At 43.9% G+C, this 15,883-nt stretch overlaps 1 protein-coding gene across 1 annotated transcript; it reads left to right on the top strand.

Moving 5' to 3' along the window:
• The first annotated feature begins 846 nt into the window (after window positions 1-846).
• Window positions 847-12,445, top strand: LOC124323929. Its single transcript, XM_046784356.1, has 4 exons — window positions 847-3,148; window positions 3,266-6,751; window positions 6,794-7,016; window positions 11,818-12,445. The coding sequence occupies exons 1-4, from the start codon at window positions 847-849 to the stop codon at window positions 12,443-12,445; spliced, it is 6,639 nt and encodes a 2,212-aa protein (XP_046640312.1).
• Window positions 12,446-15,883: the final 3,438 nt, after the last annotated feature.

Below are 15,883 nucleotides of genomic sequence, written 5' to 3'. Positions count from 1 at the left end.
GCTGTTTACCGGCCCCAGACAGCATCGGACGATCGAGCCAGCCCAAGCAGCCGCCGAAGTGGAAGAGGAGGGAGCCGTTGGCGGAACAGAGGAAACAGAAGAAGAAAAATTTGGAGGTGATTTCAGCGACGACGACACTCTGCAGGTGCTCTGCGACAGCCTGTCACTAGAAGAGCAGACACCAGCCCCTATCCCGCCAACACCAATACAAGCAGAGCCAACACGGCAAGGCCGCTCAAGAGGGAGGGGGCTGCTGATGTACACGCGGGAGAGTCTCGAAGAAGCCTTCAAGGAGAGACCAAGGGAGCGATCCAAATCCAGGATCGCCTGGATCAGAAAACTAGAAGAGCAATAAGAAATTAAATTTCTCATCACTGTATTCTTAGGGATGTCGTATTTTCGATAAATACAGGATGCACCACTCTTCAATTATCCCACTCTAACCTTTTCTAATTTCAAAAAAAAAAACATTCTTACATCAACCGGGAGACAAGCCAAAGGCCGACCTCCATAATAAAAACTTTTTTTTCCTCTCAACAAACAGGAACGCAGCATTCCAAAGGCGATTAGGTGAACGAGGGTCGAGCCAAAACTTAGCCGACCCGCCGCTCGTCACGCCATCTATTGAGAGGAAGGAGAGACGAAAAACTTTCACTCTCCAACAACACCGGCAGAGGCGCTGCAGTCAAACTTGAAGCAGCCACTCTCCAACAACACCGCAAGAGGCGCTGCAGTCAAACTTGAAGCAGACACCTCAAGCAACCAAACAAACAAACAGGCTCAACAATTAAAAATTAAACAAAAACAAACTAATCTAAATCCCTTTCTCTTTCAAAAACAATCAAGATGGCTACTCCGACAAACGAAGCCTCACGGAGAGGCATGAAAGGACATGTCACTCGCTGGATCAATAACATCCAGCAGTACGACAACGTGCAGATGGATCGCACAATCCTCAACCTAGTGCTGGGAGCTGAATCCAACTTACGCAACATGTACAGCAAATACAAGCGACTCTCAGAGGGGGTCGCCAAAGACATGGAGCAAGCAGGAGCGACCCAAGAACAATTTCAAGCGGAAATCGACAGCCAAATCCAAGTTGAAGAGGATGTCGGTGACGCACTCATGATCGCAAAACGAAAAAGAGAAGAATTCAAAGAAATGCAAGACGCTGAAGAAAGAAAACGGCATGATCAGACGCTACTGCTCATGCTCCAGACGCAACAAGCAGCAGCGGATGCCACCAGGGCCCAGGAAAAAGCCGATCAAGATGCAGCCAGGGCCCAGGAAAAGGCCGATCAAGACGCTGCCAGGGCCCAAGAAAAAATCGACGAAGACGCTGCAAGAGCTCAGGAAAGAGCAATCCGGCAACAAGAAAATCTAGATCAACAGAACTTGTTCCGACAACTGATTGCCGCCATTCCAGCAGCAGCTGCACCAGGAGCGCCAGCAGCTGCAGCAGCAGTTGCGTCAACTAAACTGCCAAAACGTCAAATCAAGCCGTTCAAAGGGGACGTGCTCGAATGGACAGCCTTCTGGGAAGGTTACAACGCAGCCGTCCACGAATCGGCCATTCCGGCGGTTCAAAAATTTGGATACCTTAAAGATTACTTGAAAGGTGAAGCACAACTGTGCGTGGAGAACCTGGAGCTGACAGACGCCAACTACACCGTCGCAATCACCCTCCTGAAGGCAAGGTATGGCAAAACGGACGTCCTAATCGAGGCCCACACACAGAAATTGGACACGCTGCAACCAGTAAAAGACGTAGCTGATACCGCGGCACTCAGGTGCTTCCAGCTGACTATCCAGTCACACATCAATGCGTTGGAGACACTGGGAGTAGCAAGAGCCAGCCACGGGTGTCTCCTTGGATCAAGAATTTTGCGCTCGATCCCACTCAAACTTCAAGCAGAGTGGGCCAAATCAGCAACGAACAAGGTAACTGACATTGATCAAGTACTAAAATTTATCGAAGAGCAAGTTGAAGTCGCAGAGCGACTCAGCCGTCTGAGAGCTTCAACACAAAAGCCAGCCCAAAATTCTCAACAGCCGGCCAAATCAACATCACCTACTACACCGACAGCCTCTCAGCTCGGAGTCAGCAGCAAGCCGACTCCACAATCAAAACATTCAAGCAAAACAAGAAGAAATGGCAGTCCACCACCAAGGAGAGAGGCGACAGCATCATCCCCAAGAAAGCCAATGCTGCCATGCGTGTTCTGCAAGGAGATGCATTGGGCTATCAATTGCCCAATGGAGCTGAAAGAAAAGAAGGCAGTCATCACCAACGAAAAAAGATGCTCTAATTGTTTTGGTCATCACGAGACCACTGTTTGTTTTAATCCACACAGGTGCCAACGATGCAGAGCCAAGCACCACACATCCTTGTGTGCCGAGAAAGATACCAGATTCGGATCCTCAACTATAATTCCAAGCAAACCGGTCGCTGGGAGCAGCTCAACAACAGCGTGTGCAAGCTCCTTTGGTGAAGTTATCCTAAAAACAGCAACCGTTTACATTACAGGCACGAATGGAAAACAAATCCGAGCGATTCTCTTCCTCGACGATGGCAGCCATAGGACATGGATTAAAAGGCAAATTTCGAAAGAGCTTCAACTGAAAATCATCCAGGTGGAACAGATCGCGACCAGGGCCTTCCGGCAGACAGAAGCCCCTCCAGCAGAAACTCACAATGTGGTCGAGATGACGGTGCGGGGCACCTGGCCAGGAGCCCCAACGGTGCGTATTGAAGCTCTAGAAGCAACCGACAAAGTCGGAAGCACCGGCCCGTACCAAACCACAGAATTTGCAAGAAAGCTGTGGCTGGAGAATGAAAATTTGGCAGACGACCGATTCGAACGTGAAGGTGGAGACGAGGACGTTGGAATTCTTGTTGGAATGGACCAGATGTTCAACATCATGTTCAACGAACCAGCAACTATCAGCCCGTGCGGACTCAGAGCCTACACGTCCAAACTTGGGAAAGTCATCGGCGGTCCATCGCAAGAAAAATCATCGAAACAAAATCAAACAATTGTCAGTCAACTTCTAATCAATTCAAATCGCTCTCTACCACAGATCACATCACAGCCATCGAAATCCATCCAATCAAACAAGTCGGAAAGCAGGGAGACAGGAAATTCCAGTCTCCTTCCACCACCAGAAAATTCTAAACAGATCTGCTTTTACGACACAACAAAAGAAAACAAAAGGTTTGAAATGGAGAAATTGAATTTTGATCTCTCATTATTTTGGCGTCTAGAGAATTTTGCCAATCTGAACGACTGTGTTGCTGTGGAGAAGGACGATCAATTCCGCTCCTTCTGCAACGAAATCACGCGATTCGAAGACGGCAGGTATTGCACGCCAATTCCATGGACGACTGACAGATGGAGACTGGAAATCAACCACCAGATGGCAGCTACAAGATTAAGAAGCATGCTGTTCAAACTACGCAAATCTCCAGTCGACTTGGCCAACTACACCAAAGAAATCAATCAACTGATAACAAACGGATTCGTAGAAGAGGCTGATTTCAATTACGATGGCCTCCACACCTATCTACCGCATCATCCAGTCTACCGGACGGACAAGGCTACCACAAAAATCCGCCCAGTTTTCGACGGCGCCGCAAGATCCAAATACGGGCCGAGCCTCAACGATGTCTTGGAGACCGGACCGAATCTAAATCCTGATCTCCTCTCGGTCTTAATGCGCTTCCGGATGAACCGGATCGCCTGGATTGCGGATATTGAAAAAGCCTTTCTCAACATCGCGCTGCAGCCCGAAGACGCCGAAGCGGTCAGATTTTTATGGCCGAAGGAGCCGAAAAATCCCGACTCCGATTTCATCGCGTACAAATGGAAACGAGTTCCATTCGGGCTAAGTTCAAGTCCATTTCTTTTGAGAGTCACCATTAATAAACATTTGCTCTCAGTCAAACCCAGATTTCAGAAGACAGTTGAACAAATTGAAGAGCAGCTTTACGTAGACGACTACCTCGGAGGAGCAGACATCGTGCCAACAGCAATAACCACAGTGGAAGAAACCGTCACGTTATTTTCAGAGGCCCAACTCAACATGAGGAGCTGGGCAACAAACAACAAAGAGCTCCGTGACTTTCTCACCGAAAAAGAAATGTCGATCCAGATAGTCGGAATCCTTTCTCCCACAATTGACGGCCAGCACAAGGCACTGGGTCTTAGATGGGACACGAGCTCCGATTCATTTAAATTTGACCCTACATCTATAATGGAAGCAGCCGTGGAGATTGGAGAAAAAATCACCAAAAGAAAAATTCTTAGCATCTCAGCAAGGATATTCGACCCAATTGGTTTTCTAGCTCCCACAGTTTTACTCTTAAAAATAATCTATCAAAAACTTTGGGAAGGAGACATAGGTTGGGACGATGACGCCACACCCGAAGTGAAAAACACCTGGAGCAGCATCATGAAAGGACTGAAGGATCTACATAATTTGGAGATCCCACGATGGATCGGCTATTCGAAACCTTCCATCGTCTCCGCAGAAATTCACGTGTTCGGCGATGCATCAGAGGCAGCCTACGGAGCAGTAGCCTACGCACGGCTCCAACTGGAGAACGGAACTCCTTACACCATCCTCATAGCAAGCAAAACGAGAGTGGCGCCTCTTCCAAAAAAGAAAGTAACGTTACCCAGACTCGAACTACTAAGCTCTTTGTTAGCAATCCGTTTAGGAGAGAAAATTCGAACCTCCCTTCACACCGAGTCGTGGAAAACGATTTACTGGACAGATTCCCTCGTCACACTCGGATGGATTAGAGGAGATCCTTATCGTTGGAGACCGTTCGTACGAAATCAAGTAGAAACAATAAGAAAATTTTCAAACGCGGAGTGGTGGAGACATTGCCCCGGATTGGAGAATCCAGCCGATCTCGCTTCGCGGGGAGCGCCAGCGCATGCGCTGGTAGATTCGAAACTTTGGTGGCACGGACCAGCCTGGCTAACAGAAGAAGAAAGCGAATGGCCGAATTCTCCAGAAAACCATTCCACCGAAACTCAAGAGAAAATCGAGGAAGAGGAGACGAAGAAAACGGCGACCGTCTCCTTTGCAGCGATCGAAACCGCCCAGCCAATTGAATGGCACCTCGAAAAGATCTCTACATGGACAAAACTACTCTTCAGAACAGCTTGGATCAACAGAGCGCTCAACCGTATGAGGAAAAGAACGCGCGGTCCAGGACTCGAACTAAAAGAAATAATCACAGTCGCCGGAACAGAAATCACAATCGACAAGATAGTCACCGAAGAGCTGAACGAAGCGGAGCTAGCCATCTGCAGACAGCTCCAAGTCGAACGCTATCCCAAAGCCTTTTGGGCACTCCAGCGCGGACTGGAGATTCACCCAAAGGAGAAAATCGCATCGCTCCGACCGGTCTGGGACAATCGAGATCGACTCATCCGAGTCACTGGAAGAGTAGCGCTCGCCCTCAGGGATCGAGACATTCAACCACCGATCCTTCTCCCAGCAAATCACCCGGTCGTAACTATGTTGATAACTAACAAACATGTATTCAATTCACACACAGGAGTAAAAACAACACTGTCAGAACTAAAAGAGAAATACTGGATCGTGAAAGGACGCCAACAAGTGAGAAACGTTTGGTACACCTGTGTGAAGTGCCAGAAGCTGACTTCACCTCCTTTCCGACAAATAGCAGCGCCGCTACCAGCCAACCGACTCCGCGATGCCAGGGCATTTGAAATAACCGGAACCGATTTCGCTGGCCCGCTGTACTACAAGAACGCGACTCCGAAAAGGAAATCCAAGTCGACGCCATCCGTCGAACAAGTCATTCCGGAACCTCCACCAGAAGAAGAGAACCCGGATGCAGCGGAGCTTCCCACCGAAGAAGCTCCCGAAGAAGAAGACGATGGCGACCAACTGGATCCAGCGCAACCAGTCAACAAAAAGCAACCGAAAAGTTACGTGGTCATCTTTACTTGTGCCGTGACGAGAGCGATTCATCTGGAGTTAACCAAAGACATGACGGCTCGCTCCTTTCTGTTAGCTTTCCGTCGATTCTCCGCCAGAAGAGGCCCAGTGTCAGTGATGTACAGTGACAACGCCCAAACATTCCGTTGTGTGTCTCGATTTCTTAAAAACATTCGATCCGACCCATCCGTTCACGACCTCCTCGCCATGAGAAGAACCAGCTGGATCTTCTCCGTTAGCCTCGCTCCATGGTGGGGCGGATTTTGGGAGAGAATGGTGAGGATCACGAAAGATCTCTTGAGACGATCCAACGGGCGCGCATGTCTCGCGTATGACGAACTGGAAGTGAGTTTAATCGAAACAGAAAGTGTGATTAACGCGAGACCGTTGAACTACATTGGAGAAGGAGCGGACGATCCGCTCCCGATCACTCCGAATCAGTTTCTCAATAATCGTCGTTCAACTTGTGCTACGTCGGAGCCAGCAGTCAATCTATTGGCTCCCGATTCAACAAGTGAACTACTCAAGAAAATGGATCAGAACAGGCGTGATTACGTCAGTGACTTGTGCTCGCGGTTCGTCTCCGATTACCTGATGCAGCTGGATAATTTTCACGCAAAAGGATCGTCAGGCAGAAAAATCCGCGTCGGAGAAGTCGTCGTAATCCACGACAAACTTTCCAAACGGCTCATGTGGGAGACGGGAGTAGTTAAAGAATTACTCCCCAGCTGCGACGGCCTAGTCCGATCCGCAATAGTTAAATTCCCAAACGGTAAATTATTAACCCGAGCCATTCAATGTTTATATCCCGTAGAATTGAGAGAAGATCAACCGGAAGATGTGGAGATCGCAGACGGTGCGTTGAATCCGGAGCCAGCTGAAGCAACTGCTCCGCAAATTCCAAATCCACCCGATCCGGCTCCACTCCCATTGCTCCCGATCGATCCAGCTGCCGTCGAAGAAGAAAATCCTGTGGCCAATCCGGCCGCAACTGACGTCGGCGAGGTCGAGTCCCAAGGCATGGGCTCTGGTGGGGAGTATGTTGGGAACGAAAGGCATCCCCAACGGCCGACGACGAGATCCGGCCGGACGACCCGGATTCCAGCTCACCTACGAGAATTCGATCTTCGGGGCCCCCGATAGGTGGCCCCTTGTTACCCGCCTGACTGCGTAAATTCTTTGTGCCCCTTCCCCCCCCCCCTGGTGTCAATGTAATGTTCCAGAGGGGGTCGGGCCCTCTCTGTCTTAATCTATCCATCAATCGAGTCAGTCTCAATAAAAGTCAGGTGAACAATCTCAATTCTGTGTCATCTCTAATTTATTTCATCTAAGATTCGGTAAGAGAACTTTGACACACTTCCCTGCCGAACAGAGTGTATGCTATTTTTCCATTCTAAATTATTTGGATTTAATTTCACAAGAACGTACTTAATTTGATTATGTTCAAGGTAATTGTTTGAAAAAAGAAGTAGCCAATTAATGTAACAAGCTGTAGATAAATTAAAATTTAAAAACACGTAAGTGTTTGGTTAATCGTTACAACTTATTTTTTTTTTGAATTTCGAATAACCTAGTACACTAAACACACTACACTTTTAAAGTGAGAGTGGCATAGAATTTGTGAAATTAGAAACTGCTCTAGACGTGAAACTGGGTTTTCTATCCCACACAACCGTTGAAAAAGAGCGAACTTCAATTGGCTTTTAACAGTTTTCCGATAAGGACCATGACTCCCATTACTCAAGGAGTTGTCAGACATCGTTCAGCATAGTTTACTCCTACGAAAATAAAACTAAAAATAAATTCAAACTAAATTTTTTTGATGTATCTTGCAGTCTCATTAGTTCTTGAAATTTCTGAATCTTAACCGTTTAGAAAAGAAGAAATAACAATTAAATGTTACTGTATATACAAAATTCTTTAATTTTTTTCTTCAGTCTTGAGCATAATTGCAAAGTCCGCTTCGGATCTAGGTCCGTTTTGCTGCATCAATAACGTTTCTTTTAATCCCATACTAATTTGGAATCAAAAATTTTACTTAGCTTTTTACAAACGCACGAGAGAATCAAAATCGAATGATTAAATGGATATGATAAATTGGGAAAATCAAAGTAAAAACCGCGAAGAACCGTAAGAAGAAATTCCTCTCTAAATAATAAAAAAAAGTCACAAAAAATTCAAATTATTGCTGACATTGCCAGTTTTACGTTTTTTTTAAAGCAAAGCTATGGGGTCATTCCACGCGAAATCTGACGATCGATGGTGCCTTCAAAATTGGGATTCCTTTCATTTTGGGGGGTTGGGTAAAGATGGGCCAAAAAAATTGATTCTGAAATTTTCAAAATTATTGCTTTAACGAGTAACCTGAGCCCCGGTCAAATCCAGGGAACTTTGGTCTAGCGTAAAGTCGGACTCTTGCTATTCGCTTTTCTGTAGCTTAATCATCTGCCCGTAATAGATTTTATCGTGGGAAATCTGCCCAGTACCTTACTTGAAGATTTCGTCATCGAGACATCTGGTATATATAATAAAAGCTTTTGGGGGAGGAGCCTGTGTTGACACATTGTTGACACAGACACAGGCTCCTCCCCCAAAAATGTCCGTGACATGAATAAGCCCCTCCCCCAAAAGCTTGTTCTTTTATTATACATGGATAGTTTGGGAGATATTTTAATTTTAATTTCTTTTATTGTTTTTGTTTGTTGCCTTTAACTGAAAAAAAATGCATTTTTCGATTTTTCTTTAATTGTGACTTTATTTGTTATTAGAATTTTATGAAACCTAAACCAATCGACGTAAAATTAAATTTTGCGTCGATCTAACAAATTTTTTTTTATTTAAAAAAAAATATATTTATGGAGTAGTTGGACATCCTGCGTTGCGCATTCTCCGCAAATTCGAAAATCTCATTTGTGTCCAACTTGATCTGTGTCGCCTACAGCGTCTTATGGAAAAACCAACTTCTTCCCGTTAAAAAAGTTGTTTTCTTACCTATAACTTTGATTTCCCCCCTTTTCTTCCTAACAGTGAATACTTTATTCATTTCTCTATTACCTAATTTTTATTTCTATCCCCAATTCCATCTGGTTAATTTTTAATTAATTTTTGTTTGTGACTGGTTTTTTTGTTGTCTCCTGTAGCAGAAGAATTTCGTTCGTAGCGTGGTCGATTCTGTCTAGAAACGTCTGCTACAGCGACGGAAGTAAAAGAAAGGGAAAGAAAATGCATCTTTTTTTTGGTGCCGCCAGATCCATTGTGCATGCCTCTAAACACAAATTTTGTGTACAGCTTAACAAAACAAATGTTTGCCTTTGCCCAAAAATTTTGTTTCCTATACCTAAACATATATTGAAGGAAAAATCTCCAAACCACAAAATGTTTGCAACTTAGAAAACCCCATTTTTCTCAGAGGAGTTTTAGTTCGCAAAATTTGCCAATTTTTTTCTTTTTCTTTCTTTTCTTTTCTCTTTTTTTTAATGTGTCATGAATCATGACTTTAGGCCTACCGAAAAATAAAATTCTTAAAATCAAAATACGCATTTTGTTGTGTAATTAATAAACTTGAAGTAAACAGAATGCTGTTTGAGATCATATACAAATAAGCCATTTAAAATAACGGTAACGACAGAGTAGCCTAACAAATAAGGGCTACACGCAAACCGGAGAGTTTTAAGAAAATTTACTCCAATTTACAGAACTTACTGTATCTGAACAGGTTTGCATTTAGATGATTTAATGCAATTATAAGGGTCACCACGGAGTAACAAATGAGAACTCCGTGCAAGGGAAAAACAACAGAGAAAATTAGGAGAGCTCTAAGAAAATTCATTTTAAAATTAAAGAGCATTGACACGCATTGACAGCCTTAATCAATTTTGATTAAACCATCTCAAAAAAAGGAACTAATAACCATTATAATTTGCAGCAGTCATCCACGATATAGCTATCAGTGCCATTAGTCGTTATAAACTTATAATATGGGACAGGAATATTCAATATAACACCGCATCAAGCACCGCATGTAAACAGGCTAACCCCTAACGGTTTCGTCTCTGTTTTAGAAATCGCACAGAAAATTATACGTACGGAAAGCTGAAAATAAATTTTAAAAGTGTATCAACGCCAGCAGCCGCAGCAGGTAAGGCCGCAGGAAAACAAAACGTCTGATTATAAAATTTAAATTGGTCAGTCAAGTCTCGAAAAGTGTCGTGTTGTGTCAGGTATGGGAATCAAAGCTGTTCTTCATTATTTGACCTCAGACATAAAATAGCGAGAATAAAATGTATCTTTTTCCGAACCTTTTTCCGCCTTTTTCGATAAAGCGAAACAATATAAAAACTCAACAAGCGAGAATCAAATTTATGAACGCAAGGACTGTATATACATCAGTCGGAAACGAACGAAAGCCAAATAATTTTTAAATAATCTCACAAATAACAACTTTATAGAGCAAATGTAGGTAAACTTAATATGAATCGCTTCATTTACATTCGCTTGACTATAAAAAAATATTGAAGCGATATGCTGTTGGAAATTTGTTGTTACAAAATCATTTGTGTCGTCGAATGTCAGTTGAACTACTGTCTCAAATTAGGCTACTTATACGCTCCAAGCTGAACAGCATCATCCAGCGTTTAGGCTATCATCTTCCGTGGAGATATTTTTTTAGCTCATATTAATATTGCTGCTGAAGGAGGAAGTAATAAGTCAAACTCTTTCGTTTTTATGCTGAGCGAGTTATGTCATATATGATGGGAACTGAAGGATGGGAATAAGCAAAAACAGACCATCTTGCTTGATGCTCGCTTATTTGCTACATACATATATTCAAGAAATGTAACTCTGTCCCGATGCCATAAAATTCCACCAGAATTTTTATTTTTATTTTACACAGAAGAAATAAATGATAATTCTCCTCTATAGGCAGCAATTCTCAGTCTATTATTAGCAGCTCAACTCGATTCAATGTTATAAAAATACATCTTGACTTTGTTGTTGGTTTTTCGTCATCGCCGTGCAAGTTTAGCTAATAGCCTTGTGCTTGCCTTCAAAAATAATGCCTAACATTCATCTCTTTCTAAATCGCTGATGCTTGTATAATATTCCCCAGGGTCAGTCATTGAATATCCCATCCACTCTAAAACGTCTGTCTCAAAAGCAGACAACAACGCTCGCAACAACGCCATTCTTTCGTTCTCTTTAATCGATACTATATTATTTCACTTGGTCAGCATCTCCATTTCATCCGTTATTTCCTTTAATAATTCTGTTGCTTCTTAGTCGTGTTGTTCTTTATTCAGGAGAGGTTGCGTGTAGTCGTCGTCCTCCCACTTATAGTTGCGCCAGATTTGATTCAACAGCTGGCGAATTTGTTGTTATAGTGTATGTAGTATCTGATTTTCTGTTATATAAGAAATGAATCAAGTTGGCAAAATTAGCGAATCAGCGAAACATGTGTTAATGCCTTCCGCAGTCTTTCGACCGACAGCAGAGAACTGGTGCATTTCTAAATGTGACACAAAGAAAGTTTATTTTGAGTGGAACATTCAGAAGTTTTTGCTTGTAACTGCCGAGGGTCAAGATGGAAAATCAGTTGAATTTCAAGAAAAGAAACATCCTTCTAGGATATGGTGTTTATCATTCGATAGCAGCGAAGGTGACGTTATTTTCTCTGTGTCCCAGCCGTCCCGTCATTATACACAGACCAATCCTACCGAGTGGAAATATTAGGAATTCTGAATATTGAAGAAGGGCAAACAATTTGCAATCGGGAAGTTTTCGTGCCAAAAAAACTGATTGGAATTATGAGGTTTATAATATTTCCAAAGAATTAATAAGGACACGCAATATTTTGCTAAAGGACGGCAGTCTAATCGTTAGCTGCGAGATTGAGTATATAACTAAGGAAGAATCCGTATCAAATATAGACATTACTACTACTTGCGCTCAGCCATTTAATTGCAACGATGAAATGGCCACCAGCACACTGGAACGATTATTTGAAGACGGGCAATTAAGCGACGTTACTTTGAGCGTCCATGGGCGCCAATTTCAAGCTCACAAATGTATTTTGTCATCCAGCAGCAAAGTGTTTGAGACCGAGTTCAAGTATAATGTATCGAATCAAGTTGTGATTGAAGACATTCAACCTGGAGTATTTCACCAACTTCTCCGTTTCATTTACACCGGTCGCTTGACTTCAGCAACGATGGAAACAATGGCTGCCAGACTGTTTGCGGCTGCCGACAAATATTTGCTGGATCAACTGAAATCCGAATGCGAGTCTCATTTGCGTCATCAAATGTCGGCTGAGAATTGCATGGAATTGCTTCTGCTCATCATCGACCAGATCCACCCAGCGGATAATTTGAAGCAAAGTGCGGTGGATTTCTTCCGGCGTTATCCACGTGAAGTGATGGCGACCGACGGATGGAAAAAGACGAGACAACAAAATCCAAATCATTAATTCTAATATGGAATTTGTTGTAGACATTGTCTATTGTCCATACACGTCGCATTGTTTTATCTATATGTATAATGATAATACAAACAAAATCATTAATATTTCAGGCTTTTTTTTTTTGAAATAATAACAGCCTGTTATTATTTCGGTCGTCGCTTGTATTTTGATGTACATTCGCAGAGTTTGCGTCTCATTTGAAATATAAAGAACGGAAACGTCTTATTTAAGTCTATCTTAGTTTTTTTTTTCTTATTAATTGGACACTTCCGATTCTCCTAACTGCATTTGCTTGATTTGCTTATCCTAGTGTTTGTCAACACCGTCCAGCTAATAATAGTCTAGCGCAGCTACAAAGTATTTAGGCCTAATTTAATAATTCTTTGGTTGCTCTTTTAAAACGATATACGTGAGGGTATACGATTCCACTTCTCGACATTTCTTTAACATATCGTTTAACCAGTAGCATTCTCTGTTGCTTCCTATAAAGTTTGTTCTTATTCAAGAGAGGTTATGGCATCTCTCTTGTCATCGTCGCATCCTCCTTTATATACTACGTTCTCCTCTTTTTTTAAATTTTGCCAAATTTGATTTAATTGCTGGCGGTTTCGTTGGTTGGTTGGTTGGTTATAGATGGGTGCATTGCTGTCGACATGGAGTCGCAGCACTGGTCTTCTGTAGGAACGAAGACCTTCCGCACCGTCGGTTGTTTTGCTGGAGTGTTAAGGCGTAGGAAGGCGTTGCCGGTCTGGCAACGTTGAAGAGGTTCTTTCCGGGAATTTCTTTTTGGCAGCTGTGTAATGTGGGAGGGAGGGAGAGATGGAGAAGGACTAGAGTTGGCTGTTCTTATGTGTTCCTTTCGTCTGTTTTGGATACCAAGGATTATTTGTTTTCTACTTGTGGCGGTTTTCAGGTAATTATTGCTTTGTGTAGGTGTTGTTTGTGTGTGTGTGTTGAGGGTGGGTTATTGCATCGTTTCACTTGTTTTGAGTCTGATATTTGATGGGGATGGGTATGGAGGCTGATTTGTTTATTTCTTGTGATGTGTGGCTGTTGTGGGGGATTATTATTAGTTGATGATTGTGGATGTGTGTTTCGGTGTGTAGTTTGTGTAAAATTGTGTGCATTGGCTAACCTGTATCAGTTTGTTTTGATTGTAGGTGCTGTGTGTTGGGGCTTGGTAGGGTATTACGTTTAACAATTTTAAGGAGGTACACTTGATTAATTCTGTTTCTTCCCTTTAGATGTCTTTTGATGTTGGTCCTTGATGTGATGCTCATTGGTCAGCGTGAGTTTGATGGATGGCCAACAGTTGATCACATGACCCTGTTGGTTTCTTGATTTGGAGTATAGAGGTGAGTTGCGAGTTATTCTTTTTCATTTTTTTAAGCAGGGAGTGTGTGGTAGGATATTCCACCCCGTCCGGTCTGGTTGAAGGCTAACAACCGAAAACAAAGCCTGGTCCCCATTCTTATCCTGTGATGCTCGTTGGCATGTTGAAATCCTGCCCTCGTTGGTTTTTGTACACCGTCAATTAGACTATGCTTGTTAGGGAGGTTTTCGTTAGGAATTTTGCTGTTAAGTCACGTATTTTGAACTGGGTTTTGGCGTCGATTGATGTGTTTAGTCCCAGCATAGTTTCGTAGTTGAATTCAAGTTGGTTGGCGAGGAACATCTGGCGAAGTTTGTGGCGAAATGGTTCGTTTTTTGGACAGGAAATTAGTATGTGCTGGGGGTTTTCGATCGCTTCACATCCGTACCTACAGCTGGGGTCCGCTTCCGGATTTATTCTGTGGTGGAACGAATTGAGGTAGTGATGTCCGGATCGTAGTCTATGGAGGCAGACTGCTACTTTGCGGTCGTTGTGTTGGTGCCATGGAATTGTTTTGAGGGAGGTTTTCATTGCGATGGTTTTTTTCTTGCACAGTTTAAGTGATTGGATGTGGCTGTTGCCCCAGTGCTTCTTGTAGATAGCGATCTTTTCGTTGGGGGATAGGCTGTTGTTCAACTGAGTTCCCGAATCGTTAGTGCATTGGCTGGACGCTAGTTTATCGGCTTGTTCGTTCCCCTCTATACCGGTGTGGCTGGGTACCCAGCCTAGGGTAGTTTGCGTGCCGCTCGACTTAAGGCTGTATAGGAGTTCCCGGATCTCTGGTATTGCTTCGTTTGTGGGTTGATTGCTTGAGATGATTGCTTTAATGGCGGCGCTCGAATCGCTGAATATTGTGGCGGCTGTTGGGCAGTGGTCCAGGTCGTATATGGTCTTGAGTGCTTGTTTGATGGCTTGTAGTTCTGCGGAGAATATGCTGGATTCGGTTTTCAGGGTCCAGGCCTTCTCTATGTTTAGTTCTGGGATCACTACTGCACATGTGGTAGTACTGGGGTTTGTTGATTTCGAGCCGTCGGTGTAGCTTAGGAGGGTTCCGATTGGTAGTAATTGTATGAGGGAGTTGAAGAGGAGTTTTGTGTGGTTTTTGTCTGCCATTGATGCTTTTTTGGTGCCTGGGAACCACACTGTTTTGCAGGGGGGTTGTGTGCTTGGGGGAGGGTACCTGTAATGCATAGGCCAGGGTGGTATGGCCGGAAACGCGTCGATGCCCAGCTGTTGGATCAGCACCATTTGTTCTGCTAGGCAGGGAGTGCTTCTTGTAGGGTAGGTTCCTGGGTTCTGGAAGATTGCTAGGGCTGTGTCATATGTTGGGTTGAACGGTTTGTGTCCTAAGTTGATGATATACTTGCTGGTGAGCCAGCTCTTCCTGTCAGCTAGTGGTTCCGTGCCAGATTCTGCATAGAGGATTTGGGTTGGGGTGGACTGTTTGGAGCCGAGGATCGTCCTGAGTATTGCTCTGCAGACAACGTTTATTTTTTCGATGTTGGTTCTGCTGGCATTGCCATAGGCAATTAGACCGTAGTCGACTTTGCTTCGGACTAGGCTTTTGTAAAGTAGGGTGAGTGTCTTGACCGGTGGACCTAGCTTGGCGTTGGCTATGATTGTGAATAGTTTTTTCAGGTTCATGCAGTGGGTCCGTACATGGTCTATGTGGGTTTTCCAGAGTAGCTTTTGATCGAGCCAAACGCCGAGGAACTTATGCGTTGCTTGTGAGGCGATCCTGTGTCCGTTGATGAAGAGTAGGGGGTCTGCGCCGGGTTTGTAGGATCGGTTGAAGACTACGACGGAGGATTTATCCGGGGAGAAATTGAGCTTCCACCTCCTGCCCCATTGGTAGATCTTGTTGAGGGCTGGTTGGATAGTCACTTCCGCGTCTGCCGGGAGCTTGGTTTTGGCGTATATGGTCACATCATCGGCGAATATGCGAGTTTTTACAGGGAGAGGGTGGGTCGGGAAGTCGATTAGCATTATGTTGAAGAGGATTGGACTTAATACCGCTCCTTGGGGGACTCCATTCTCTACTGTTTTGTGGTCAGATGTTTGGTCACCTATTC

This window comes from Daphnia pulicaria, chromosome 1 (genome assembly GCF_021234035.1).
Source record: "Daphnia pulicaria isolate SC F1-1A chromosome 1, SC_F0-13Bv2, whole genome shotgun sequence".
Classification (NCBI taxonomy): Eukaryota; Metazoa; Arthropoda; class Branchiopoda; order Diplostraca; family Daphniidae; genus Daphnia; species Daphnia pulicaria.
This window is presented reverse-complemented; position numbering and strand designations above follow the sequence as displayed.